The following is a 26,508-nucleotide window of genomic DNA, read 5'->3' on the forward strand; positions in this document are numbered from 1 at the left end:
AACAAAAACAACAGCGACATTTATTTAACACTTCATATATGCTAAGTACTGTTCTTGTTTTAACTCATAGTTTAACTCTGTGAGGGCAGTAGTATTGGCTGCTTTTTACAAATGATTACACTGAGGCACAGAGAGGTTAAATGATCTGCCCAAGGTCACACAGCTAGATGTGGCAGAGATAGGAAACGGGTCCAGACTGTCTGGTTCCCATGCTTGGACTCTTGATAATCATGCATATTCTTCTTCAATTTACTCAACAAATATTTAGAGGTGCCTCCCATGTGGGAGCACTGTTATAGATGCTGAACGGAGTTGTCTGGCTGATCTGGTCTAAGGGAACCTGGGGGCCCTGGCCCAGTCCACTCAGTCTCCCATTGTTGCCCAAAGTGGCCCTTAAGGTACTTCAAGGAAATCTGGGGTTCCACAGAACACAGTTTGAGAAGTGCTGCTCAGCCCACCAGCTACTCATGGTCCAGAGGATATTTTGTGCCATCTCTGCTCTTCCAATGCTCTCTCCCAGAAGCTGCTTGCCTTTTCAATTTAGGTATAATGTTCTGACCCAGAAACAAGCTCAGAGCGTATACGATGTCAGGTATTATGGGGGCCAGTGTGAGACCGTATACAACGGGGAATGGAGAGAGCTTCGGTATGACCCCACCTGTGAGCGTCTCTACTATGGAGATGATGAGAAGTACTTCCGGAAACCCTACAATTTCCTGAAGTACCACTTTGAGGTAAGTCTGAACAGGGGTGCTCACAGGCCACTGGGTGGGTGCAGGGAGGGGAAGCTGTTGGTGGAGATAGCTGCCTTGCTTTGGAAGACCTTATTTCCTGTGGGGTTTGCTGGTGGCTGAAGGTCCCACTGCACCTGCCCTCGCGCATGCTTAGTGCTGAAGGGGCAACGGCAGGGCCAGTGAGCCGCATACTGTAAATGGGACCAGCCCCTGCTAGATCTCGGCTCCAGTCCTAAGTCAATAAAATAGATTCGGGGCCTGATTTTCTAGGCTGCTCGTCAGAAGACCTATTTCCAGGTTTTGACTCTATTAGAATAGACGTAAATCAGACCTTGAGCAGCTCACTGCCCCTCCGCGGGCCCAGGTTACTAAGATGTAAAGTGGGGGCAGGACAGGAGGTGGCTGGGGGTTCTGAGAACTGTGCTCCTGCTTCACCGGGAGCTGGTCCTCACTGGTGACCTTCATCTCTTGACTTTCTGTCCATGATTTTGTTGGAAGAAAGGGTTCCGCTATTGCAAAGTGCTTGCAAACTGTTGATGATCCCTAAGAGTCTCTCCCTTTAAAATTCTGCTGTCTCCTGGTCAGCCTGTAGCTCACAACGAGCTCCAGAGCCTGCTCCTGGCCATTCCTTTCTTCATCCCTCACCCTCTGGGTAAGCCGTCTACACAGCAAACCTCACTGCAGGCTTACCATGTGTCAGCTCTTCTATTTTCACACAAATTCTCCCACCGAACCCTCATCACAAGACGATGCGTCAGATATTATTATTGGCCCATTTTAGATATTAAAAACCCCAGAGACTTAGAGGGATAAAGCGCCAGGCTCAGTAGGTAAGCCCAGACGAGATTTAAATCCAGATCTATCTGAACTAAGCCTGGCTATACGTCTTTTAGAAGGGAGGCTAGATCATGCAAATTCTATCTATGTATCATCCACATTCTATCTATAGAGAGAGATGATAGGATGCCAGTACTCTGAACAGTTATCTAGTCACATCCTCCCTCCCCCAAGTTTCTCAAGAGAAAAATATTGACAGAGGATAAGGCCAGGCTTAACTGAGTCTGTTTTTAAGAAACTGGCTCTCACTATTCACAAGAGCCAAGACATGGAAGCAACCTAAAGGTCCATCATAAAGAAGATGTGTTGAATATATACAAAGGAATGTTGCTCAGCCATAAAAAAGAATGAAATGTTGTCATTTGTAGGAACATGGATGGACCTGGAGATTATCGCACTAAGTGAAGTAAGCCAGACAGAGAAAGACAAATACTATATGATATCACTTATATGTGGAACCTAAAAAAATAATACCAATCAACTTATTTACAAAACAGAAACAGACTCACAGACATAGAAAACAAACTTAGGGCTACCAAAGGGGAAAGGGGGGGTGGGAGGGATAAATCAGGAGTATGGGATTAACAGATACACACTACTATATATAAAATAAACAAGAATTTACTGTATAGCACAGGGAACTATATTCAATACTTTGTAATAACCTATAATAGAAAAGAATCTGAAGCTGTATACCTGAAACTAACACAACATTGTAAGTCAACTACAGTTTAAAAAAAAGAAATTGGCTCTCCCCACCCCACTTCCACCTCTGCCATCAGGCTCCGTCTACGAACTGGAAGACATAGACCGTGCCATTTTTCTAAACTGGAGGACAGTCTAGGGCCTACGTGTCAGGCAAGATAGACTAGGTTATGCTGTGGCAAAAAGGATTCTGAAATCTCAGTGCTTTGAAGCATCAATGCCCTACTTATTCTACTCATCCTTCCTAAGGTGGAAAAGAAACTCTCATCACCACAGACTCTCAGGACCCAAACTGATGGAGCCTCCATCTCAACACATGCTCTCGTGATTACAGGGCAAACCTCTCATAGGCTCCTAACCCTCATTTCCTTGGCTCACGAGACCACGCCTCAGGTCAAGCTAGCAGAGAAATGCAATCCTGGAATGAAATAACCAAACACTTGTGGGTGGTCCCTAAGCATACCTCTGCTTAGAACTATCACCACCTGCATGCCTTTGCCCCTTTCCTCCCAGGTCCACGCCTAGACATGGCTTTCTGTATCTCTCCACTGCAGAGCCAAGCAACCATCTGTTCAAGAAGGATAAGCCCGCTGGAAAGAAATACATGCTCAAAATAATATAGCATTTTATCAGAATCGTGTGTGTGTGTCTGTGTGTGTGTTTAAATAAATATTTTAGCAGTACCACGAAATACTAAGCACTGCTGAATTTTCTGTATTTTCGTATCAATTCGGAATAGCCTTTTAAAAGAGTTATTTATAATGATCTGAAACTTCGGCTATTTTACAAAGCAAAGATTTAAATATTAAGTATGAACTGGAATATAACGCTAATGCACAAGGCTAACATCTATGTGATGCTTTCCAGGCCCTGGCGGATACTACAGTCTCCTCAGAGTCCTACGATGATGCAAATGACCTTTATTCTAAAGTGAAAAATGACGAGTCTGTGTCGGCTGGAGTGACCATTGGTGTGGGCGTTGCAGTCAGCCCATTTACTGTGACTGCAGGTGTATCTGGGTCACGAGGCAGTTCGGTCTTGAATATGTTACGCAAGTATAATCAGAAGGTATTAAAACATAATGCCCGTGTCACCCAGTATTCCATAATCTATGCTGAACACGTATTACCTTAACTGCATTGAAAAGTACAGTAGTAATTGAACCTTCATTTGCTTGTGTAATTGGACATGTCTGATCAGTAGTAATCATGTTTGTTTTTCTTCTTACGCTTGCCCACGCAGAATCATCACAAAGGGAATAAAATTGCACGATAAGACTAGTACTCTTATCACTTTCCCCATCCTTTTTCATGGTTACCTGGAGCACAGAGGGGAACACGTAGAAGGGTAATGTCTTAAAGAGAAACAGCCAAGCCCTCTAAACCAGACTTGGAAGAATTCTAAAGCAAGCCCGGCTTTTCCAAGTAGATTGGAGGGCTGGCCTGCTTAATGAATCTTTCATTTCTTCATCAAACATTTACCATTAACTGCCTATTATCCGGAGAGGTCAGACAGTGCATCCTTGAGGAAGTTAGGAAGTCTGTCTAAACTGGGATCTAAAGACTAGTACCAGTTGTCCAGATGAAAGGGGGCAGAAGTTAACAGAAGGCTGTTCTAGGTCTGGGAAACAGCATGTGCAAAGGCCTGGAGACGAGAGACGGCCTCACACAAATGTGGGATTGAAAGGACTTCTGCTGGCTGAAGCACAGGTGGGAAGGGAAAGGAGGGAGTGATGAGGATGGAGAAGTAATCAGGAGCTGGAGAAATATTCACTGAACTGATCAGAAATTTACCAAACGCCTCAAGACACTGATACCAGAACTGGGGATTTAGTTAGGGCTCAAAACATTATTTTGGATGATGAAAATACAGTTATAAAAATTAACTTCCTCAACAAATATAAATTACAGGGCTTACCTTGTGGCGCAGTGGTTGGGAGCCCGCCTGCCAATGCAGGGGTCACGGGTTCGAGCCCCGGTCCGGGAAGATCCCACATGCCACAGGGCAACTAAGCCCGGGCGCCACAACTATTGAGCCTGTGCTCTAGAGCGTGTGAGCCACAACTACTGAGCCTGTGTGCCACAACTACTGAAGCCTGTATGCCTAGAGCCAGTGCTCCACAACAAGAGAACCCACCTCAATGAGAAGCCCCGCACCTCAAAGAAGAGTAATCCCTGCTCACTGTAACTAGAGAAAGCCCATGCACAGCAACAAAGACCCAATGCAACCAAAAATAAATAATAAATTTAAAAATTTTTATATATATATAAATTACATTCTGGAGCTTTGCCACGAATAAGCTACTGTTCTGAGATCTGACTGTCACAGACTCATGTGGACTTTTCTAAAAGCAGGTGGCTTCTTCCAACTTTCACTATCACTTTGGATCGAGGTTTACATTCCCTGCAAATAAGGCTCGTACATGACCCCCCTCCTCTTAAACCCATCCAACCTCACCCTGGTCCTGGGGATCCTGCTTTTCTTGATTACCGAACAGTACAAGACCACCACTAGAATGTAATCTCCATGAGGGCAGGGGCCTATCTCATTCAAGATCATGTCCTGTGCACCTAGCGTAATGCATGTGACTGTAGGCACTGAAAGGTATTTGTTTAATAAATTAAGTGATATTGGCATTTCCTCATGTCATCAAAATATTCCTAAGCCTAATTTTTAATGGGTACCTAATATTTGTGTAGCAGGTTGCATAATGCAGTGCTTTAATTAGAGCAGGGAGAAATATGGAGGTGAGGTTGGACTGGGGGCCGGACAGAGGACAGGAGCACAGTGAAACACATTGTAGTAACCAACCCAGTGAAAGCTGATGAGAACTTGACCTGGACAGGGGCAGTGGGAACAGAGATGCAGACGTGGGAGAAGAAGCCAGGCTGGTGTCTAATATGTGTTTGCAAAATGTAATAATACTCTGCTATATGTATTTATGTTCATGCAGTTACGTGTGAATATATTTACATTTCCCACAGGTACTAAATACTGCCCTTTTGCATGATCTCGTGTAGTAAAATGTATACTCTCTTTGTTCTCTTCTTCCATTCAATGGCGGTTGCTGTTACTGGCAGATATATAGCTTCATGAGAATTTTCACAAAGGTGCAGACTGCTCAGTTTAAGATGAGGAGGGAGAATATCATGTTGGATGAAGTTATGCTGCAGTCATTACTGGAACTTCCAGAGCAGTACGATTACGGCATGTACGCCAAGTTCATCGATGACTACGGCACCCATTACATAACGTCTGGAACGATGGGCGGCATTTTTGAATATATCCTGGTGCTTAACAAAGAAAGAATGGAAACAGCTGGTAAGTAGAACGGGTGCTTGATGCACGCAGTGTTCGATGCGTACGCCAGACACGGTTTGCAATTTTCTAGGCGCTATCAGCCACGCGTGAACTCATTTAGCCTCCATGACAACTCTATAAGGTAGCATTAGTATTATTATTTACAGGGACTTGAGGTTCAGAAGGGTGAAATGACTTGCTAGCAAGCACTACAAACAGGATTTGAACTCAGACTTGTCTAGTTCTCCAGAACCACGTGTCTTCTATCGCACCATAGTTACCTCTTCAATAATAAAGGATCTCTGGGGTTTTGCTATTTAAAATGTTAAAACATTTTAAATACAGATTCTTGGAGTCTCCCTGCCTCCACCAGCCCAGGCTGGCCACTTCCTTCCTTCAACACATTCATATCAGTTCCACACTGCTTAGTCTTTAAAAACAATTTTCCAAATGTTAATATTTCTCTCCTAATCTAGATAGCAAGATCCTTGAAAGCAAGCATCATGTCTGACAATCTTCCGCCTCTTTAGCACTCAATGCAGGGTGAGCGGGCAAAACAAGACGTGGAGTTTGAAAGCCGGCATTAACTTAGATTCCTGGCTAGGGTCATTCATTAACTCATCCATCTATTCATGTATCCATTCTTTTATAATTCAAATATCTTGAGTATCTATTATGTGTTTGTGCTAGGGATACAAAGGTGAGCAAATCTAAATGCGGTCCTTAACATCTTGTAGCACAATACAAACTGCAGATTGAAACCCAACAGTAGGTCTTTTTTTTTTTTGAGTGGGAGAACTTTACGGGTTTTTTTTTTCTTGAATTTTATTTTATTTAATTATTTTTTATATAGCAGGTTCTTATTAGTTATCTATTTCATACATATTGTGTATATATGTCAGTCCCAATCTCCCAATTCATCCCAGCACCACATCCACACCCCCTGCTTTCCCCCCTTGGTGTCCATACATTTGTTCTCTACATCTGTGTCTCTCCAATAGTAGGTCTTGATATCGATGTACGGAACACAAACATTTTGAACAACACAGAACAGAATAAAAAATATCATAGTGGGTTGTAGGTAGCAAAGATAAATTATTGCTTCAAGAAAATTTTGCCAGTTAAAGACATGGACAGAGTCATGATACAAAATAAATAGTTCAGGAGAGATCAGTGTAAAAAGAGTTTGAAAAAGTTAATTCACGTGGATCTTTTTAGAGTCACTCAAAAACATGAGGAAGGAAAAAGAGCTAACATTTGCTGAGTACTTACTAAGTTCCAGGACTGTTGCGTACATTCTCATTTAATTTTCTTGACAACATTTGGAGGTTAGTGTAATTCTAGTTTTAGCCCCAGAAAGGCTGAGGCTCCTTAGGGACGTTAATTACTTGGCCCAGGGCTGCAGGAAGCTGGCGTCAGAGCCCTGGACCTGGGGTCTTTCCACCACATGGCTGTGGTAGACCCTTTCATTTAGGCTCCGTCTTTGGTGGTGGATTACTAATTAATTGCCTGGGGTATCTCGAGCCCCTCCTCTTTAAAATCTGTGAGGCAGAAATGGGCTTCCAATGTGGTTAATATTCAAAAGGAGCCCACTAACGAATTGTCCCAGGGATAATTACCTCAGCTCTGTTTATAGAAAACCATATGTCGATAATAGCACAATTTGCTATTTGGGAAGAGCTGATTTTCTATAAATCCGGAAGGTTAGTGTTGCTTTTCTATAAATATGGAAATGTGCTAATCATCACCTCATCTGCTGGAGACTGCTAATAAATCAGAATGTCATTTACATATTAACCTACAAAGAACAAAAACATCTACCTTCTTTCCCTTTGACAGATAGAATCATGCACACCCTTCTATGTTTGATGTTTGTCTAATTTTCTCTTTGTCGCTTTCTCATCCTCTCTCTCACTCCCTTTCCCCTCTCTCTCTCTCTCTCTCTCTCTCCCCTTTTTCAATGTCTTTTTTCTCTCTGTGTATCTTTGATCTAATGACTTTAACAATATTTATATTCTATCAAGTGCTTGTTTCTAAGAAATACCCCGTGTGGTATACATTCATGTCCTCAAAGAGCTGAGCTTGGAATGGAATGATTTAAGTGAACACACAGGCTGGTTTGCTCTGGGGGGATCTTTTGTCCTTGGGTTTGCCTCAGATTCTCTATGGGTTCATCCCAGAGGACGCACGAGGCTGTTTTCTTCTAATGTGTTCTTTAGATAAAATGCTTCTCCCCCAAAGAGAGCATGAAATCATCCATCAAAAATCAGGGGATGTCTTGGATGTTGGGGAGGTGATGTTAGACTTCAGTGGGACCCTAGACTTTCCTCAAGGGCTGCTGCTGACAGCTTTCTACCTTCTACAGGAATCAGTATGGATTGGGGCTTGAATTTCTGGATTTAGATTTTTTTTCTCCTTCACCTCTTCTTTGGAGCTCCTATTATTTGTCTTTGTATAAAGATCTGACAAAGAGAATAGTGCATTCACCATCTGGCTGCTCTGGAGTCTGGCCCTATTACAGAGCTGATAATTTACCTAGGACAGGGCAAGTACTTCAGTGACACCATTCTATTCATGTACGTTTCCTGCCTTCTTTTGCACATGCTGTGCTGTCAGCCTCCAAAGCACTTTCCTGTCTTGCCAACCTGACAGATTTCAACTCATTCTTTTGAACTTGTATGGGCAGCCCCACCTCCCTGAAACCTGCCCTGATATTCCTCTGCACATTCTTCCATAGTTTTGTTCGTTCAGACATGCATTCATCAACCATGTTAACTGAGTTTGTATCATGTGCCAGGTGAACAAAATCGACATGGTTCCGGTTCTTGCAAAGCTCACAATCTAGGGGAGGAAACTAAATAAACAGCCAAAACCCCAGATGTCATCCTTGGTTCCTCCTTTACTTCTTGCCCCTCATCAGTGAGACCTGTCATCTTTACTTCTAAAGCACATGTGGCATCTGTCCACGTCTCTATTACCATCTAACTGGTCCAAACAACTATGATCTCTCATCTGGCCACTGCTAGAATATGATAGCTTTTTTTCTTTTCTTTCTCTTTTTTCTCTTTCCTTTCTTTCTTTCTCTGTGTTCTTTTCTTGTTGTTGTCATCGTTGCTGTCCCGCTCACACTCTAACACAGCAAGCTTATTTTAGCCTACAGCCTTGGTACTAGCTATTCTCTCTGTCTGGGCTATCCTCCTCTCTGATGTTTTCATAGCTGTATTCTAATCATTCAGATCTCAACTTAAATGCCCCCTCTTCAGAAAGGCCTTTTCTGACCATGTGGCAAGTCCCTCTTTGTTATAGCACCCTATTTTAATTCTCAGAACATCACTATATATTCTGTAATTACCACGCTCACATGCTTATTTGTTTATTGTCAACCTCCTCCTTCTAGTATGCATGTTCCACGAAATCAGGGGTCTCATATGTTTTGTTCACTGTTATATACTCATCTCCTAGAACAGTGTCTGGCCTTAATAACTTCTGTTGAGTCAGCTAATGAATAGATACATATAAAATTGCAAACTGTGATAAGAGCTGGCTAGAAAATGAACAGGTCGTAGAAATAGAGAATAACTGTGAGAGGAAAAGGAGAAGACAATCACTTAGTTTAGGGTTATCTGGGAAAGTGTCTGGGATTAACTGGGATAAGGTCTAAAAGATATTCAGAAGGAGACTCCAAAGACAAGAAAGAGGGAGGATGTCCTGGGCAGAGTGGACAGCCTGCCACGTTTGAGAACTGAAATAAGCAACGTCTGGCTAAAGCCCGCGGGTGAGGGGAGGATGGAGGGAGCTGAGGTTGGAAGAAGCTGCAGAGCGTCTTGCTGGTCATGGTAAGAAGTATGGACCGTGTCTGCAGTGAAACGGGAAACCACTGCAGGGTTATCAGCAGGGCACTGCCATGGTCTAATCTCTGTGTCAGCAGGTCGTTCCACTACTATACAGAGTACAGATTACATGCGTTGAGAGTGGACTCAGGGAGCACGGTTAGAAGACTTGTTGACATCCAGGTAGGGAATAAAGAATGGAGATGAAAGAATATGACTGATTAGGGACATATTTTGAAAGCAGATTTAGATAATCTGCAGATGGCCTGGGTGTGAATTGTGAGGTGTATTCCTTCTACATTACATTACATTATATTTACATTATATTACATTACATTACATTACATTATTTTCCTTCTACATTATATTTCTAACACACACACACACACACACACACACACACACACACACACACACACACACACACACACGCACACACGCACACACACACACATTAGGGCAAGAAGAACATGACGAGTTTGCCTGGGAGGGCCAGCTTCCTGGGAGAGATGTCTCTCAAAATGCAACATGAAATAGAGTTTCTTAGCAGTTAAGGAATCTAAGTAAATCTGATAAGATACCTCCATCAGGGATGCTGTAATAGAAACCATGCCTGGAATAGAATGTAAACTAATAGCTCTCAAGGCTCTAAAAGTTCATGATTCTATAGTTTGGGGCCATATTGAAAGGGCTCTGCAAAGACCTTAACAAAACATGACTTCTATTGACGCCCTGCTGGTGAGAAGCCAGTAGCATCTCACGGCCCCATTTAAAAGCCATTAGGCAACGCGGTAGTAAAAAGAGTTCTTTTTACAAAGATGTCTTTGCTTTTCACGTAGGTCCTGCCATTTAAAAGCTAAAACTTTGCATCTCTGAGTCTCAGTTTTCCCATAACTAATGTATGGATAATAAACTACTGCAAAAGGCTCTTATGAGAATTAACTCTAAAAAGCACGTGATAAATAAAACACGGTCTAAACGGTAGTTACTATTATGGTTTACAGTTTTAGGTGGGATTGTAAGTAGCAAATATCATTTGATCAAGCACTGTGGAATGAAAAAATATGCCGGCAGATGGTAGCAAGGAATCCAGATTTTGGAGTCAGACACATCTGGGTGGGGATCTTGGTTCTACCAGTTAACAGTTGCATGACCTTGATCAGGGTACTTGATTTCTCTGAGCCTTAGTTTTTTCAAGACCCAAATAGGAATGATAACAAGGGTTTGTTTGAGACTAATTCCAAGTACATCTTGCATGATAAGTGTTTAAGTAGATAGTTTTCCCTTTAATGCAGGATATTAGGATAGCTTAGTGTTTGAAAATACGGGTTCTGTCACTTATTAGCTGTGTGATTACCAGCAGATTATTTAATCATTTCAAGTCTCAATTTTCTCACCTGTTAAGCTGGAGGTATTAATGGCATTTGACTTATAGAGTAATTGTGAGGAATAAGTGAACTTATCTACAGAAAATATTTAGTGTAATGCTCAGGCTCTAATGAGCACTCGATAAGCATCAATTGCTGAAAAAGGTTCTAATTTAGATTCCTTGGGCTCAAATCTCATCTCCATCACTTATCAACCATGTGATCCTCAGGCAAATTAACTGCTTCATGCCTCAGTTTCCTGTTTCCCTAAATGAGACAATGACAGTAATATTTCTTAGGGTCGTTATGAATATAAAATGAAACAATCTGTGTGATCAGGTGGCCCAGTGCCTGGCATGTAGTAAGAGTTTAAAAATGGTACCTATTATTGCTGTACTATGTTGATTTACCATATTTATTATTCCCTGCTTTCCAGTTGTTAACTCTATAATGTTAACTGTCCTCTCATCTGTAAAGTGGGGACAATAAGACAACATATCTCCTAGGGCTCTGCAATTGGTCAGCTCTGAAACACTGTTCAAATGGAAGGGAAATCATTATCATTATGTCCAGCCTGCAGTGGGCAATACTTCTGCTGTAGACTTGGAGACTCATCAATCATGCCTCCTCCCCCACCTGCCCATTTTTTAAATCAAGGTCATTCATTTCTTTCTCTAGAGCTTCATCCAGTTTTGGAGGGACTGCTCCTCCCATCGATCAAGGTCAATTTGAATTCTCATCACTATCTTTCAAGGTGGTAACAACTCTGCCTAAATCAGTGCCTGCATTCCATTATGCCTCCCCTTGATGGCTGCCAGATGACAGTGACGCTGGAAGAGATCCTTCTAGTGAGAGTATAGTACATTCAGCCAGTTATTGACCATTGCCCTCTAGCTGGGGTCCTTGGCCAACTGGTCTACCACCTAACACACTGGGTAGCAAAAGTCACAGGGACATGACTAAAATCTCACTAAAGCTGGTATCAATTATACTTCTACATTCTCTTCCTCCATCTTCCTTTTCTCTATTTATTCATTCCTTCAGTTTTCCATTCAATATTTATTAAGCCCACATAACATGGTAAGCACTGTCTAGATACCAACATGGGTCCTCTTATCTCATATAGAAGGTAATGGGGTTTCTCTGTTCTAATCATCTGATTATAGTCGGGGATGACTTATTAAAGGACAACCAAATTGATTACTACCTGAAATGGATTAACAAATTATCTTTTTATTCACTGTACTTAGAATTAACTGGTTCTAATAAAATATATTTACATAGAAAAACTCCTAAGGTTGGTAAAATATAATCATTCACATCTGGCATTGAAGATGATATTCATAATAGCTTATAAGGAATTATATTATTATTTTTCCCGATTTTATAGAGAGAAAGCTGGGGTCCAAAGACCCAAAGTAAATGGCTTAACATGATTCAGTTAGTTTTTAACTAAGGTCTTCTGATGTAGAGCTCGTGTATTGTCCCACACCATTTCCCCACACTTCTGTCATTCATTCTGATACTATATTCCAGGGGCTTAGACTCTAGCAGCACTGGTAAGATGGCCAACAGTTAACGAACACTTCATTATGTGGCAGACACTGAGTTAGGCACTTTAAATGCACTATCTCATTTAATCCTCAGGAAAGACTGGGGAAGAGGATACTATAATCCCCGATTTACAAATGAAGAACTGAAACTCAGCAATGTTAAATAACTTGTGCAAGGTCAAGGTCATCTTGTTATTATGGGTGGAGCCAGAAGTCCACGTGAGAACCTGTGATGTAAACCAACATGCTGTAGTGCCTCAGAGATGTTTTACCTAGGATTTTTCAAACTGCCGGCCACAGCCCATTAGCAGATTGTAAGAGAAATTTGGTGGGTCATGACCAGCATTCAACAAAATGAAATAGAATACACTAAGAGGGAAATCATCAGACAGCATCAAACAAAGTATGGTTAAGTATTGCAACTTATTTCAGCTGGATGTAAGTGGGCTGGGTCATGATCTAAAAAGTATTGCTTACTTTTGGGGGTAGTCAAAAACGCATTAGACACACTGTCTGAACCCAGTGTGCTCCACGGACTGTGGACATGTATCTAATCACTTTAAATAAAGGGAAAATCATCAATAGCCATAATGAAGGCATTAGGAAGTCTATTAGCTGGGGTTCTCCATATACTTTGCATATATATATATAAAGAGATTTATTATAAAAAAATTAGCTCACATAACTATGGAGCCTGACAAGTCCCAAGATCTGCATTTGGCAAGCTGTGGACCCAGGGGAGTTAATGGTTTAGTTCCAGTCTGATTTCACAGGCCTGAGAATCAGGGGAGCTGAGGGTGTAGTCCCAGTCTGAAGGTTGGCAGGCTTGAGACCCAGAAAGAGCTGACGTTTTAGTGTGAGTCCGAAGGCAAGAAAAAAGCCAATTTTCCAGCTCAAGGCAGTCAGGCAGGAAGAATCCTCTCTTACGCGGGGGACGGTAAGATTTCTGTCTATTCAGAACTTCTACTGGTTGAATGAGGTCCACCCACTTTAGGGAGGGCAATCTGCTTTGCTCAGGTTACCAATTTAAATGTTAATCTCATCCAAAAACACCCTCACAGGAACACCCTGAATAATGTTGACCAAGTATCTGGACACCCTGGCCCAGTCAAATTGACACATAAAATTAACCATCACAGGAAGGTGGTCAAGGGGGAAAGGTAGAGGCAGATGTGAGTAATAACTGCCAAGGTAGGTGTGTGAAGTCGCATGTAATGAAACAGCTTATCTAAATGAAGATGAGAAAAACAAGCATTCACTGAGTTCTAACTCTGTGGCAGGCGGCATACTGAGTTGTTACATGCATCTCATTCCATTTAAGCCTCCTGGCAATGCTTTGAGCTGTGTTTTATGGCTGTACCCATTTTACAAATGAGAAAACCAGGCACTGAAAGATAAATGATACATCCAAGGTGACACCACTGGTTAGAAGCAGAGTAAGGTTTGAAATGAGGATTTCTAATTCCAAGTTCAGTGCTTCTTGTGGTACCCCTGGATATTTATTTCACTTATTTTCTTTTTTAAAAAACTATTAAACTGCTTGTGATAGTTTTGAAAGTGGATAAATCAGGTTTTAAAACTACCTAACGGAGTATTATACTCAATATTCACTCCTAAGGGCAATATTGGGTCAGCTTGACCCTTGACTGGGAATTGTCACAGAGAACTGTTAAAGGTTAAACTGACCAGCTTGTGATGGTCTGTTCTGAAGCTTAGGTACATTCACAGAGCCAAGAAGAAGCATGGTGTGCTGGCACCCATGGCACTCAATAAAGCGAAACTTAAAGACCTATAGGCCAGAAAATGTATCTAAGCCACCAATGGCAGGTGGTTTTAATAGCAAATGCTACCAGGACCACTGAGTTGAGGACTGTGACACCAGATACGGGCTCAGGCGGAAAGTACTGTGATCAATTAGTGATGTCTATCCGAGGCAGAGGCTGACCCATGGTAGAGCCTCAGACTCTTTCTGGCTGGGGTAATTCAGAATCCAAGCCCATCGATCCTGGGCATCCTCTGGAGATTTCCTTACACTCTGGAGAGTCGTGGATTCCTAAAGGGTCTGAGCAGGGATTAAGGGCCCCTGAGCTATGAGTTTTCTATTCCTTTAGTAGAATGAGACAAAGGCAGCCCAGATGATTAAGCTGTGTATGGAGAGTAACTGGGATGAGATGGGTGTATAAATTAAGTCCCTCAAATTTTTCATACATTCCATCACATTTATATATTATTGAGGTTGTTTGCTTACAATTCCCTTTCAGGAAGTTTCTAAGTAGAGTATTTTCCCTTCTTACCCAAAGTAGCAGGCAGGAAACAATCTCTGAGGAAAACCCTTCTCATAATCTAATCTCCACCCATCCATCCATCCATCCACTCACCTAGTAAATACTCAGAGAGAACCCATGATTTCCAGGGACACAGGAGTGAAACACACAGATTCCCACCCTGGAGAAATGTGCAGTCAGTTGGGGGCTAAGAATAATACAATGCGATAAATGCTTGACTAGAAATAAATACAGTAGAAGCACAAAGGAGGGAGCAACCCACCCTTTCTTCCCCTCCCATTTTCTAGGCTCCAGAGACATTCACACCTGATCTTCTGACGTTAGTAGGAATGGGAGCTTGCCTGGTGGAGAACGCAGCTGGAGCTTTCCAAGAGGAGAGAGTTGCATGGGAGTGGCTGAAGCAGCAAGTGGTGAGGGTCAGTAGGAGATGAGTGATTCACCCAAAGGCCACACTCTTTGTAGAGGGCTTGCCCCTGAGGCCGGTGCATACGTGAGAACAATCCAGTGGTTGGGTTATGGCAGGATGAGTGCTGATATCAGTAACCTGGAAATGGAGTCAGTGTTGGCCTCCAGGGGCCCACAGAGAGGATGACAAGCTGCAGAACGGCAAGCTGCTGGAGCCATGCAAAGGTGAACATTGAGACAGGAGGGTCTCTGCCACCGGACCAGATGCGCAGCCTTCAAGGGAGCGTGCGCTGGCCCTGCGCTACCCTCCAGCCCACTGTTCACTGCGGGGCTAGGCTGTACTGAGCTAAATGCTGGTCCCTTGACTTAATCATACTCACTTTCTTCTTGCTGCTGTTCCTTCTACCTAGAGCACTGCTTCCCTCTCCTCCCCACCCTCTCTTCTTCACCTGGCTAATGCTTATTCATCTTTGGTCTCTGTTTAAACAGGGTTTTCCAGACAGTCTTTCTGTCTCCCCAGTTCCAGGTTGGGAACCTGTCTTAGGTACTGGGTCGGCCAAAAATTTCATTTGGGTTTTTCCATAACATCTTATGGAAAAACTCGAACGTACTTTTTGGCTGACCCAATACTTCCGTGTACCCAGGACACAGCTCTATGTATATCACACTATTACAACTGCCTGTTTCCATAGTGCATCTTGTGAATGATGTGTTTCTGGAGTTTTGTCCACAGGCTGAGGCTGACTCACGTAGAGGCTCAGTGTCTTTCTAGCAGGGCTGGTTCAGAATCTAAACCCATAGGTGCTGGGCATCCTCTGGAGCTTCTCTTACACTCTGAAGAATCAAGGGTGGATTTCTAAAGAGTCTCAGCTGGACTGAACAGTGAGGATGGTGAGGTGGGCAGGAACCTGATTGTGAAGGGTGTTATACTCATGGCTAAGTAGTCTGGGCTGGCCCAAAAGGTCTTTTGCTGTGTCTGCTAACCAACCAATCATCCTGAACAGACAGGCACTAGATTCTAACAAGCTCTAGGCTTTATCCCCAGTTACCATGACAACCAGGCTTCACGGTGATGGATGGTATTGAATGACTGACAGACTCCTGGTGTCTTGGCTCTGTCCCCACCCCCCTTAAGTCACTTGCATACACATGGAACTGAGACTCTCAGCACCATCCTCCTGAATTTGTCCTGATTTTGACTTTCCACCTCTATCACTGAAAACAGCCTCAGCCTGAAAGGAGAAAAAGGTGTGATAATGTCAAAATTACTCCCAGGACCACCCTTAGCTCCCTCTCCCCAAGTGACATAATGTGGCAAGGAGAAAATGGGCTTTGGACACAGACCTTGGTTCAATCCCATTCTACTATTTACTTATTGTATCGTTTTGGGCAAGTGACTGAAACTACCTAAGCCTTGATTTGCTCATCTCTAAAATGGGAATAATTGTACTTGCTGTGGAATGATGTGTGAATATTAAACAACGCCTGGAAAATCTTTGCCCAGCACATGGCGTGGACGTTGCTCCCTCCATCTTCTTCATTCACTCCCTCTCAGTTAATAGAACAGTTTACCCTGCAGAGAAGTTGATTAAGAAAATTGGTGTTGGGGCTTCCCTGGTGGCGCAGTGGTTGAGAGTCCGCCTGCCGATGCAGGGGACACGGGTTCGTGCCCCGGTCCGGGAAGATCCCATATGCCGTGGAGCGGCTAGGCCCGTGAGCCATGGCCGCTGAGCCTGCGCGTCCGGAGCCTGTGCTCCGCGACGGGAGAGGCCACAACAGTGAGAGGCCCGCGGACCGCAAAAAAAAAAAAAAAAAAAAAAAAAAAAAGAAAATTGGTGTTCACAAACTCCTCAGCCTCCCGCGTTCTCCAATTTTTCCAGTTCAGAATCAGGAAACAACAGCCCAGTCTAGGGATGCTGTGGCATTTCTGGCAGCAGTAATGATAGTAATACTCGACCATTATTGCTAGTTTCAAGCCAGGGAGTATCCTAAGCACTGTACATGGCATGGATTAAGTCATTTAACCCTCAGAGCAACCCTATGAGGTAGACAGTGTTAAAATCCCCATGTCATAGATGAGATAACTGTGATACAGGGAGGTTCAGACAGTAAGTGAGCATGGAAATTTCCACCTCAGCCAGTTTCCATTTCAGAGCCTGGCCCTCAGCTATACGACTGCCTCCCATCATGACCAAAATCATCTAGCGGGTCAGAGTCCCTGAAGGTAGCCCTTTATCAGGTGGAGGGAGACCTGAGACCGCAGCCCCAGCATTGCCCATTGGGAGCATGGATTCATTTTTCTGAGCTGCTTTGTGGAATGAGGGGTTTGGGGAGGACACTGCTACTCATGGCCCATGATGAACAGTTTCCTGCAGAGTAAGACTGGCTTGATGAGATGGCGCGGGCCCCGAGTTTGGATACGGCACACCTTGCATCAAACCCCGATTCTTGGCTTGTTAGTCATGGAACTTTGGGCAAGTTACCTAACAATCATAGCAACAACTAATAAGATTTGTAGAACACTTAATTGTACCAGACACCAGTTTTAGAGATTCATGTATAGAAACCATTTCCATCTCCATTTTCAAATGGGGAACATGAGGCACAAAGAGGTTCAGTCACTCATCCAAAGCCACACTCCCAGTGAAGGGTAGAACTCTGGCTCCAGAGCTCACACACTTAACCGCCACAGTTCCTGCCTTCTCCAACCCCAGACTGCCTGCAAAAGGAGTAAATCCTCCCAGCCCCATTGTGAGCCTCCAATGAGATAATGCAGATGAAAGAGCTTTATAAAATATCAACTCTTAATCAAGCATGAGATATTACAAAGATATGATTTATATTGTCAACCAGAAGACGACCTGTGACTCTCAAAACATTTTAGAGGTATTGTCTAGATGGGTGATGGGTTGGAATCAGCCCATCCCTGAGCACTTCTGGGGGCTTGTTACATGCCGAGCCTTGCAAACCCAAGAGATGACTTTATAAGTTTGCAGGATAATTGGAAGAACAGACCAAGAAATTGACAATTACTATAGTGTGCTAAGTACTGTGCTATAGGGAAGCGTGCTGATACCATGAAGGACACACAGGGATACTGCGGGGACACAGATATAGGGCCCTTGTGAGTGAGGGAATGTTTTCTAGAGCTGAGTGGGAGAAACTCAGTGAAGGAGGTAAGGGAACTTTCTAGTCAGAGGGAACAGCACATGCAAAGGCACAGAGGTACCTGTACTATTATTCTCAGGTGGTTGGGAAAAAACATGCATTTTTTAAACATTTTTATTGGAGTATAATTGCTTTACAATGTTGAGTTAGTTTCTGCTGTATAACAAAGTGAATCAGCTATATGTATACATATATCCCCATATCCCCTCCCTCTTGAATCTCCCTCACACCCTCCCTATCCCACCCTTCTAGGTGGAGAAGCATGCGTTTTAATGGATACACAGAAGCACCTAGGGGGCAGGGAAGTTAGCCAACGCTTCCCAGCTCATCCAGTCACAGATTAAACAATCATCTTTTCCAATGTTATGGCATGAAATAGGCTATATGCTTCTTCCTTTCCCTTGAGGGCAACCAACATAGCGAAGCAACATAGCACACAGATCACAGCAACCTGAATGGCATCTGTTTGTTGCACAGAGATAAATAATGCATTACACCTGCTCTTTTCCACCTGCTGCTTGCCATCTGAGGAATGACAGAGACTTGCTGATTCTGGCACCTCAGAAATAAGGCTGCCTGGCTCTGCCTTAGAGCCACATGGATGCAGTATCTCCACGGAGGTGTGAAGACAGCTCTCACACCTGCACCACAGCCCAGACCAGGTGTGAAACAAGCAGTAGACATGGTGGCCAGAGACGTGTCCCCCGGGCTCCTGGCCTGCCAGGCGGGCACAACAGCTCCTCTGGGGACCAGACTAGAGTGGGAAGGACTCCAAGGGTCTCCCAGTACCTCCCTGGCTGATTTGCATCTCCTTCCTTTCCACTCTGGAGTTCAGACCGTGTTGGCCTTTCTGAGCAGACTCTGCTGGGGACACAAGGCCTTCACGCGGCCTCCCTTTGCTCTCAATGTTCTCCACTTTGTCTGGCTAATCCCTACTCATCCTTTCACACTTGCCTCTGGTATCCTTCCTCTGGCCCCCTAAGGAAGACTGCCCCGAGCTTGCTGCCTTCTTTCGAAGTCCTCATCACACAGTACAAGAACTGTGAACTTACCTGTCCATGTCTCCACACTTGGCTGTAAGCTCACTGACAGCAAACACTCCCTTTAGCCCTCTTCACTTCCCAGATACCTGGAACACAATAAGAAATCATTAAGGGGACTTCCCTGGTGGCGCAGTGGTTGAGAGTCCGCCTGCCGATGCAGGGGACGCGGGTTCGTGCCCCGGTCCAGGAAGATCCCACACGCCGCAGAGCGGCTGGGCCCGTGAGCCATGGCCGCGGAGCCTGCGCGTCCGGAGCCTGTGCTCCGCAACGGGAGAGGCCACAACAGTGAGAGGCCCGCATACCTCAAAAAAAAAAAAAAAAAAGAAATCATTAAGGACGTACCCAAGTTATCTCAAATGCTCCTCAGGTGTTCTGGTGTGTTTCTTAAAGTTTCAGAATCTTGGCTTTAGAGGAGCTCTTGAAAGACATCTCGTCAATTCTGCAAATGCTTCTTCTACTCGCAGGCAAACAGCTAACTCCTGCTTGGGACCCTCCAGATATGGGGAGCTCACTGCCTCATGAAACAACTCCTATCTCCTTGGCCTCTGAGTGTTGCGGTGATTTACCTTAAGTTGAGCCTCAATCTATCTCCCTGTAGTATCTGCCCTTTTGGTCCTAGTTCTCGCCCTTGTGACCACACAAACAAGCCTAATTCCTCTTCCTCAAGACAACCCTCCGGAGGGCTGAATCTAATCCCACTGACCTCTCTTAAAGAGAAACCTCTCCTTTCTTGTTCAGGTAAACATCCTGCATCCCCTCAAACGTTCCCCAAAGGATTTGGCTTTACATTTCTTCACCCTCACGCTCACTCTCATTCAACCATTCCCCATTTTCTTCTTTTATTAAATCTTATTGTGGTAAAAACACTTAACATGAGATCTAATCTTGTAACAAATGTTTAAGGGTACAATACCGAATCCTTCACTATAGGGACAATATTCTGGCAGATCTCCAGAACTTACTCATCTTGCATAGTTGAGATTTTATGCCCGTTGATTAGCAATTCCTCATCCTCCCCCAACCCCCGGCAACCACAATTCTATGCTCTGCTTCCATGAGTTCGGCTACTTTACATACTTCATGTAAGTGGAATCATGCAGTATTTGTCCTTCTGTGACTGGCTTCTTTCACTTAGCATGATATCCGCCAGGTTCATCCACGTTGTTGCACGTGGCATGATTTCCTTCTTCTCAGAGGCTGGATGATGTCCAGCGAATGTTCTGTTTTCTTATTTCCTTTTAAAAGTGTGGCTCCCAGAACTCGGCACCAGGTTCCGGGTTTCTCTAACCTGCGCAGAGGGAATGAGATTATCCCCGCCTTTACTTTATTGATTATAATTTTCACCTGGCTTCATTGCCCTCCGGAGCTGAAAGTGATCTAAAACCCTTGGGCCTTTTCTCTTGTTCTCCTGCTAAGCTGGCTCTCTTCCTTACTGTGCTCATGCACTTGGTATTTTATCCCCAGGACAGGATGTTACAACTTTTCCAACTGAGTCTCATTTTGCTATGCTTGGTCTGTCTGTCCATCAGCCCTCTGAGGGCTTTTTGGATCCTGATTCTTTTTCTTCCTCTGGGTAGATACAGTGAGCGTGGCTGCTAAGTCCATATCCAAGGCATTGACAAAGGCACCGACTAGGTTAGTATGGAGGCCGGCTTTGTGACAGGCCACCAGAGGTTCTCTGTAGGACCGTGGTACTCAGTATCCCATCCCAGATGCACTGCATAGGCTTCATCTGGGATAGTTAATTAAAATACAGATTGCTGATTACTCAGAAATACAGAATCAGAAGTGACAAAGGTGGGGCTCAGGAACCTGTGTTTTTAATAAGCCCTCCAGATGATCTCAATATGTAGCCAGGTTCGGCAAACATCAACTCCTGTTTACTGAGCACGAAAATCTGAAACAAACGGCAGTTTGATCTGGTCCAAAGCTGACATCTAAGGAGCTGATGGGATGGGGTGGAGCCCTGGCAGAGCACCACCTGGTCCTATAGTCCAGGGATCCCCAACTCCCGGGCTATGGACTGGTAGCGGTCCGTGGCCCGTTAGGAACCAGGCCGCACAGCAGGAGCTGAGCGGTGGGAGAGGGACTGAAGCTTCATCTGTATGTACAGCCGCTCCCCATCACTAGCATTGCCGCCTGAGCTCCGCCTCCTGTCAGCATTATGGTGAGTTGTGTAATTATTTCATTATATATTACAATGCAATAATGATAGAAATAAGGTGCACCATAAAGGTAATGCGCTTGAATCATCCCGAAACCATCCCCCCACCCCATCCGTGGAAAAATTGTCTTCCACGAAATAAGCAACTCTCGGGATCCAAATCTGTCTCCATTTACTATGTTGCCCCACACCTGCTAGCTTCTCAAGGCCAGAACCTTGTAATCTAGATCTGCATCATATTCATACCAGTTTTATGCTCACAGTGTCTACCTTGTCCAACACACGGTATGCCTGGGACGGTACATAGTAGATGCTTACTAAATTTTTCAGCAGAATTTAGTCTGATGCAATAAATAGAATTAGCTAATTCTTCTAAGCAAGAAAGACGAGTTTGAATCTCAGCTCCACTGTTCTTTTTAGCTATGTGGTTTTGGGCAAGATAATTAATCTTTATGAACCAAGGGCATCACAAGTAAACATAAGAAGTATGGGGTAGGTGACTAAGGATAATTTAGCCCTCGTGCTGTATGATTCTCAAGTCACAGACCTCCCCTTGCTGGCTGGTACCCTCCTTCAGGGTCCTCGGGAGGCGATCCTTTGCAGTCAAGCGGTGCTGCTGAAATTCAAGCTGGAATTCTCTTCTCCGAGTAGCGCGTGGCAGGCTGTCTGCAGACCCCTCACGAGCATAATCACTCCACAGGCATCCTCCAGCCCCCACTAATCGGCCCGGCCCGTCACTTTAATTGGGTAGCACTGCACCACTCACCTAAGTAATCACTCTGGCTTCTGCCCATGAATTCCTTTCATCCACTTTTGTTTATCACGGTTGAAGCATTTTTTAATCAAAACAATTAAATATGCTAAATCTTCCTCAGTTAGTAGTGCATTAAAAATTAAAAGTACTTGAACGGAAATGGCAGAAGAAACCCTGTGCTCGGCTCTGAGTGCCGGTACTTAAAGCATCACTTCTCCCAGGCACTCTCAGTTCGGAGTTATTCAGAAACTGCTGTGCACAGAGGCACAGAGGGCTGCAGCCGAAAGGGGACTCAGGACGAGCAAGTCCAACCCTTTCTCTCCATAAATGGGAAACTGAGGCCCAGTGAGATCATGGGCCTTTTCTAAGCTCATACAGGGTGGCAGGGGCTGGGACGCGTTTTGTTTTACTTTTTAAGAAAAATAAAATGTGTATATATTTAAGGTATATAGCACGATGATTTGATGCAAATAAAGTGAAAGGATTATTACAGTCAAGCTAATTAACATCGCTCGCCTCACAGTCACGTGTGTATGACGAAGAGTGCCTGCAATCTACTCCCTTGGCAAACTTCCAGTATTCAGTGCAATATTACTGATAGTAACTGTAGACATCAAGCTGTCCATTCGATCTCCAGGCTTATTTCTCCTACATAACTACGAGTTTGTGCAGCATCCCCCGTTTTCCCTCACCTCCTCCCCCCGGGCAGCCACCGTTCTCCTCTCTGCTTCTACATATTTGAGTTTTGTAGAGTTCACGTATAAGTAAGATCAGGCTTTTTTTTTTTTTTTCCTCTTTGGGTATGGCTTATTTCACTTAGCATAATGTCTTCAAGTTTCACCCATGTTGTCGCAAATGGCAGGATCTCTTTATGTTTTAAGGCTGAATAATTATTTTATATATAAATGGGATATATGTGATATATATATAGGGTATATATGTGGAATATATATATAGGGTATATATGTGGGATCTATAGAGAGTATATACATATATACACACAATTGTATATATAATAATTATATATTTGTTATTATATATAATTATTATATATTTTATTTCTATACTATATATAATAATTATAATATTTATATATGTTTATATATAATTATATCTATAATAATTTCTTTATCCAGTCATCTGAGTGACTGGGACTTAAATTCAGGATTCCTGACTTGTAAGATTCTTTCCATTAGAAGCCCTTACCCAAGGACTCTTGGCATTCATTTATTCACTCATTTTTTTTCATTCCTCAATCATTTATTCTGAGAATACTCACTGAGCTCCTCCCCCATGGCAGACATCGCGCTGCTAGGCTGACAAGAGAGCGGTGAATAAGATGCCAGTCCTTGACCCCATAGAGTCTGCAGTTTCATGCGAAGGCTGGCAGGTAAACCTGCTGCCTCATACTCCCTTAAAAACATTGAATCTAATCCTTAGCTTCACTGAATTACAACCTAAATTATTTTTCCTTTGTGGTTGCCAGAATAAGACACTGACTGGTCATAATTATTGTATAGTTGCAGTGAAAAGTAACGACATGTCGCCAAGGCAAACTCCAGTTCACAACCTTCAGAAGACTTTAGCTACAGAGGGAGCTGAACTCTGCAGCAATGGTCAATATCTTGCTCCAGTCTGCTTTTGTAGCCTTATCTTGCCAGCTGACCAAGGGTTGGAAATCTAGTTCTGTTCACCTACAGGCTGCGGGATCGGGGAAAAAATGATGTTATTCTTTTGAGAATTATGTTCCTCATCTGAATGCAGAGTCCTCAGCAACTCCTCAGATAGAGACAGAGACAACTAATGTGGGCCTCATGGCGCCAGAAGCCAAGCAGCCTCCCCAGGGAGATCTATCCACCTTCTGACAGCACTCTGGCCTCTCTGCGGTGCAAAGAGGACCTGGGCAAAAAGAACTGGGACACATATGATCATTCAGACCTAAACAAAGCACATGGGTAGCTCTGAAGAAAGAGGGAAGTGCTCTGATCCAAAAATGCTTCATGGAAGAAATGATATTTGAATTGGAGCTTGAGTAGACTTTAGAAAGATGGTGAAAAAGGAGAGAGGAAGGGACAGCAAATGCAAAATTGGTGCCAATCTTGGGCCAGGCACTGTGCTAGGCACAGGGGTATATGGAGATGGATGAGACAGAATCACTGTCTCAAGGAGGCTCCGTGGAGAATGTGCAAAGGAAAGGGAACAAGCACTTTTCACCAACTAGTGTGTGCAGTACATATTCCTTCTCGTTTCAAGAATATTTGCACTGGAACCAGACAGAAGAGAACACTGAAACTGGGTTCAAGAACTGGGATTTCAACCCGGACCTCTTAGACTGCAAAATACAAGCTAGCTTTTACTACTGTGAGCTAGTGAGCTGTGAGCTACTACTATGAGCCGGTTGTACCATATTCACGGTCTTTCAGAGTCTCAGCATTCTGTGTTTCTCTGGTCCCTGTTGCAGGTTTGTCCAGCAATGATGTCAAGACATGCTTTGGAGGCTCTTTTGGCATCGACCATAAGTACACAGATAAAACACAAATTGGAGGACGTTTATCAGGAGAAGCTTGTAAAAAATTTGGAGGTGGCAAAATAGGCAAGTATTTAGTGATGGGCTTCCCAAAAAAGAGAAGCCAGGTTTCCCCTTGGACTCAAAATCGGGGCATGTACGCTCTTCCCACCCCCCCACCACCAACTGATTCCATTTCAGTCAATGGCCATACTGCATATCTGCTGAGTACCCCAAACCAATGACCTGTAGTGGGCTTATTTTGAATCCTGCATAGGCTGAGATCACCTTAGAAATACTTGACTTCATATGGTGCACCCTCCTAGATTTCAAGCACTAGACAAAGATGTAAGTAAGAGCTGGGATGAAAGGAATGTGCGGATGGAACTTGGAAAGTCGACTGTTGGATAAAGTCCCATCAGGTACAGTCCCGAGGGAGGAAACAAGTTTGCTGAGAGAGAGAAATGTGGTTATCAAGTCCAAGCTCGAAGAATAATTACTAGAGAAAGATGGTACAAGAATATTCTGTAACATCTCCCACACAGGTCACTACGAGTGTTCATGTATTCATTCATTCATTCAACCTGTATTGAGTCATGTTTTCCAGGTGGGAGACACAGAGGATGCAGGGATGACGAAATGGTTTATAGTGCAGTGGATGAGTAGATGAGGTTCAAGTCACTCCCATTGCATTGGGCTACTCATGTCTCAGGGCCTTAAGTCAAAGCCTTCTTCTCTCTGATGCCCTTCCCTCCTCCTTCCATTTACCTGCCAAGATTTATCCATTCTTCTAGATAACTCACCTTTCTTCCTGACCACCTCCCCACTGCTACTATAGATCTGACCACATCTTTCTCTGCACCCCTACTGAGAGAGAAATCTGTTATAGCACTTACAATATTTGATTGCACTTATTTGGCATATAGCAGGCACCAAGTAAACATCTGACATAAATATTTGAATAAATGAATGAATGAATCATCATCCATTTCCCCATCTTCTCCCTCCTCCATGTTGGGTTGGGCTGTCTTCCCAGCGTCTGCTCTAATCCAAAGGATGGATCTATTTCCAAGTCTCAGTGCTTCTTTTCTGCCTTGTCCTGCTAGTTAACCGAGCAAGGTAGAAGAGTGGGAGACAGCCGTAAGGAGAGCACTTAAACTTTGTTCCAAATCTCATTAGCAGAGCTTGGCGTTTTAGGAAATGAGCTAATGTGGTTATTCTCTCGATGGCAGTCGATGACAAGAAGACAGTGGGTGTGGAAGACATCATTTCTCTGGTGCAAGGTGGCAGCTCTGGCTGGGCAGGTGGCTTGACACAACACGGGAGCATCATTACATACCGTTCCTGGGGGAGGTCATTAAAGTATAACCCTGTTGTTATTGATTTTGAGGTAAGTCTTTTCGCAGTTGAAGAAACTCTACATTCACGAGGAATGAAAGTGAAGCAGACCAGATCATTTCATATTTCTTATTATAAGCCCATCAGAGAACAAGATTAAATGTAACGGCACGCTGAACTGGTGGCCTTCCCCGTCTGACTACAGGGATACGTGACTCTAGACTCAGGCCACAGGAGAGCTGGGATCACAAGCTTACTATCTGGTCAGGGCCTAGATTTACACTCGTAGTCCCAGAATTTCTTCGGGATTAAGCCACCTTATAAAAATAACAACTCACATACATAAAAGACTTTAAAAATCACATCTGTTAAGTTGGAAGCTGGCAAACTTTTTCTGTGAAGGACCAGATAGTAAATATTTTAGGCTCTGTGGGCCACATACAGTCCCTTTCATACAAGTTCTTCTTCTTCTACTTTTTTTTTTTTTTTTTTTTAATCTTTTAAAAATTTAAACATAAT

The 26,508-nt window shown here is 43.7% G+C and overlaps 1 protein-coding gene across 1 annotated transcript in view; it reads left to right on the forward strand.

Moving 5' to 3' along the window:
• C8A (complement C8 alpha chain) overlaps positions 1-26,508 on the forward strand; it is a 62,580-nt gene that overhangs the window by 27,809 nt on the left and 8,263 nt on the right. Inside the window, exons 5-9 of the mRNA XM_024756244.1 lie at positions 545-734; positions 3,144-3,344; positions 5,357-5,597; positions 24,607-24,749; positions 25,895-26,041. Of these exons, the coding sequence (XP_024612012.1) occupies positions 545-734; positions 3,144-3,344; positions 5,357-5,597; positions 24,607-24,749; positions 25,895-26,041 (922 nt within the window). The remainder of the gene's footprint in view (positions 1-544; positions 735-3,143; positions 3,345-5,356; positions 5,598-24,606; positions 24,750-25,894; positions 26,042-26,508) is intronic.

Source organism: Neophocaena asiaeorientalis, unplaced genomic scaffold, assembly GCF_003031525.2.
Source record: "Neophocaena asiaeorientalis asiaeorientalis breed wild unplaced genomic scaffold, Neophocaena_asiaeorientalis_V1.1 scaffold205, whole genome shotgun sequence".
NCBI lineage: Eukaryota > Metazoa > Chordata > Mammalia > Artiodactyla > Phocoenidae > Neophocaena > Neophocaena asiaeorientalis.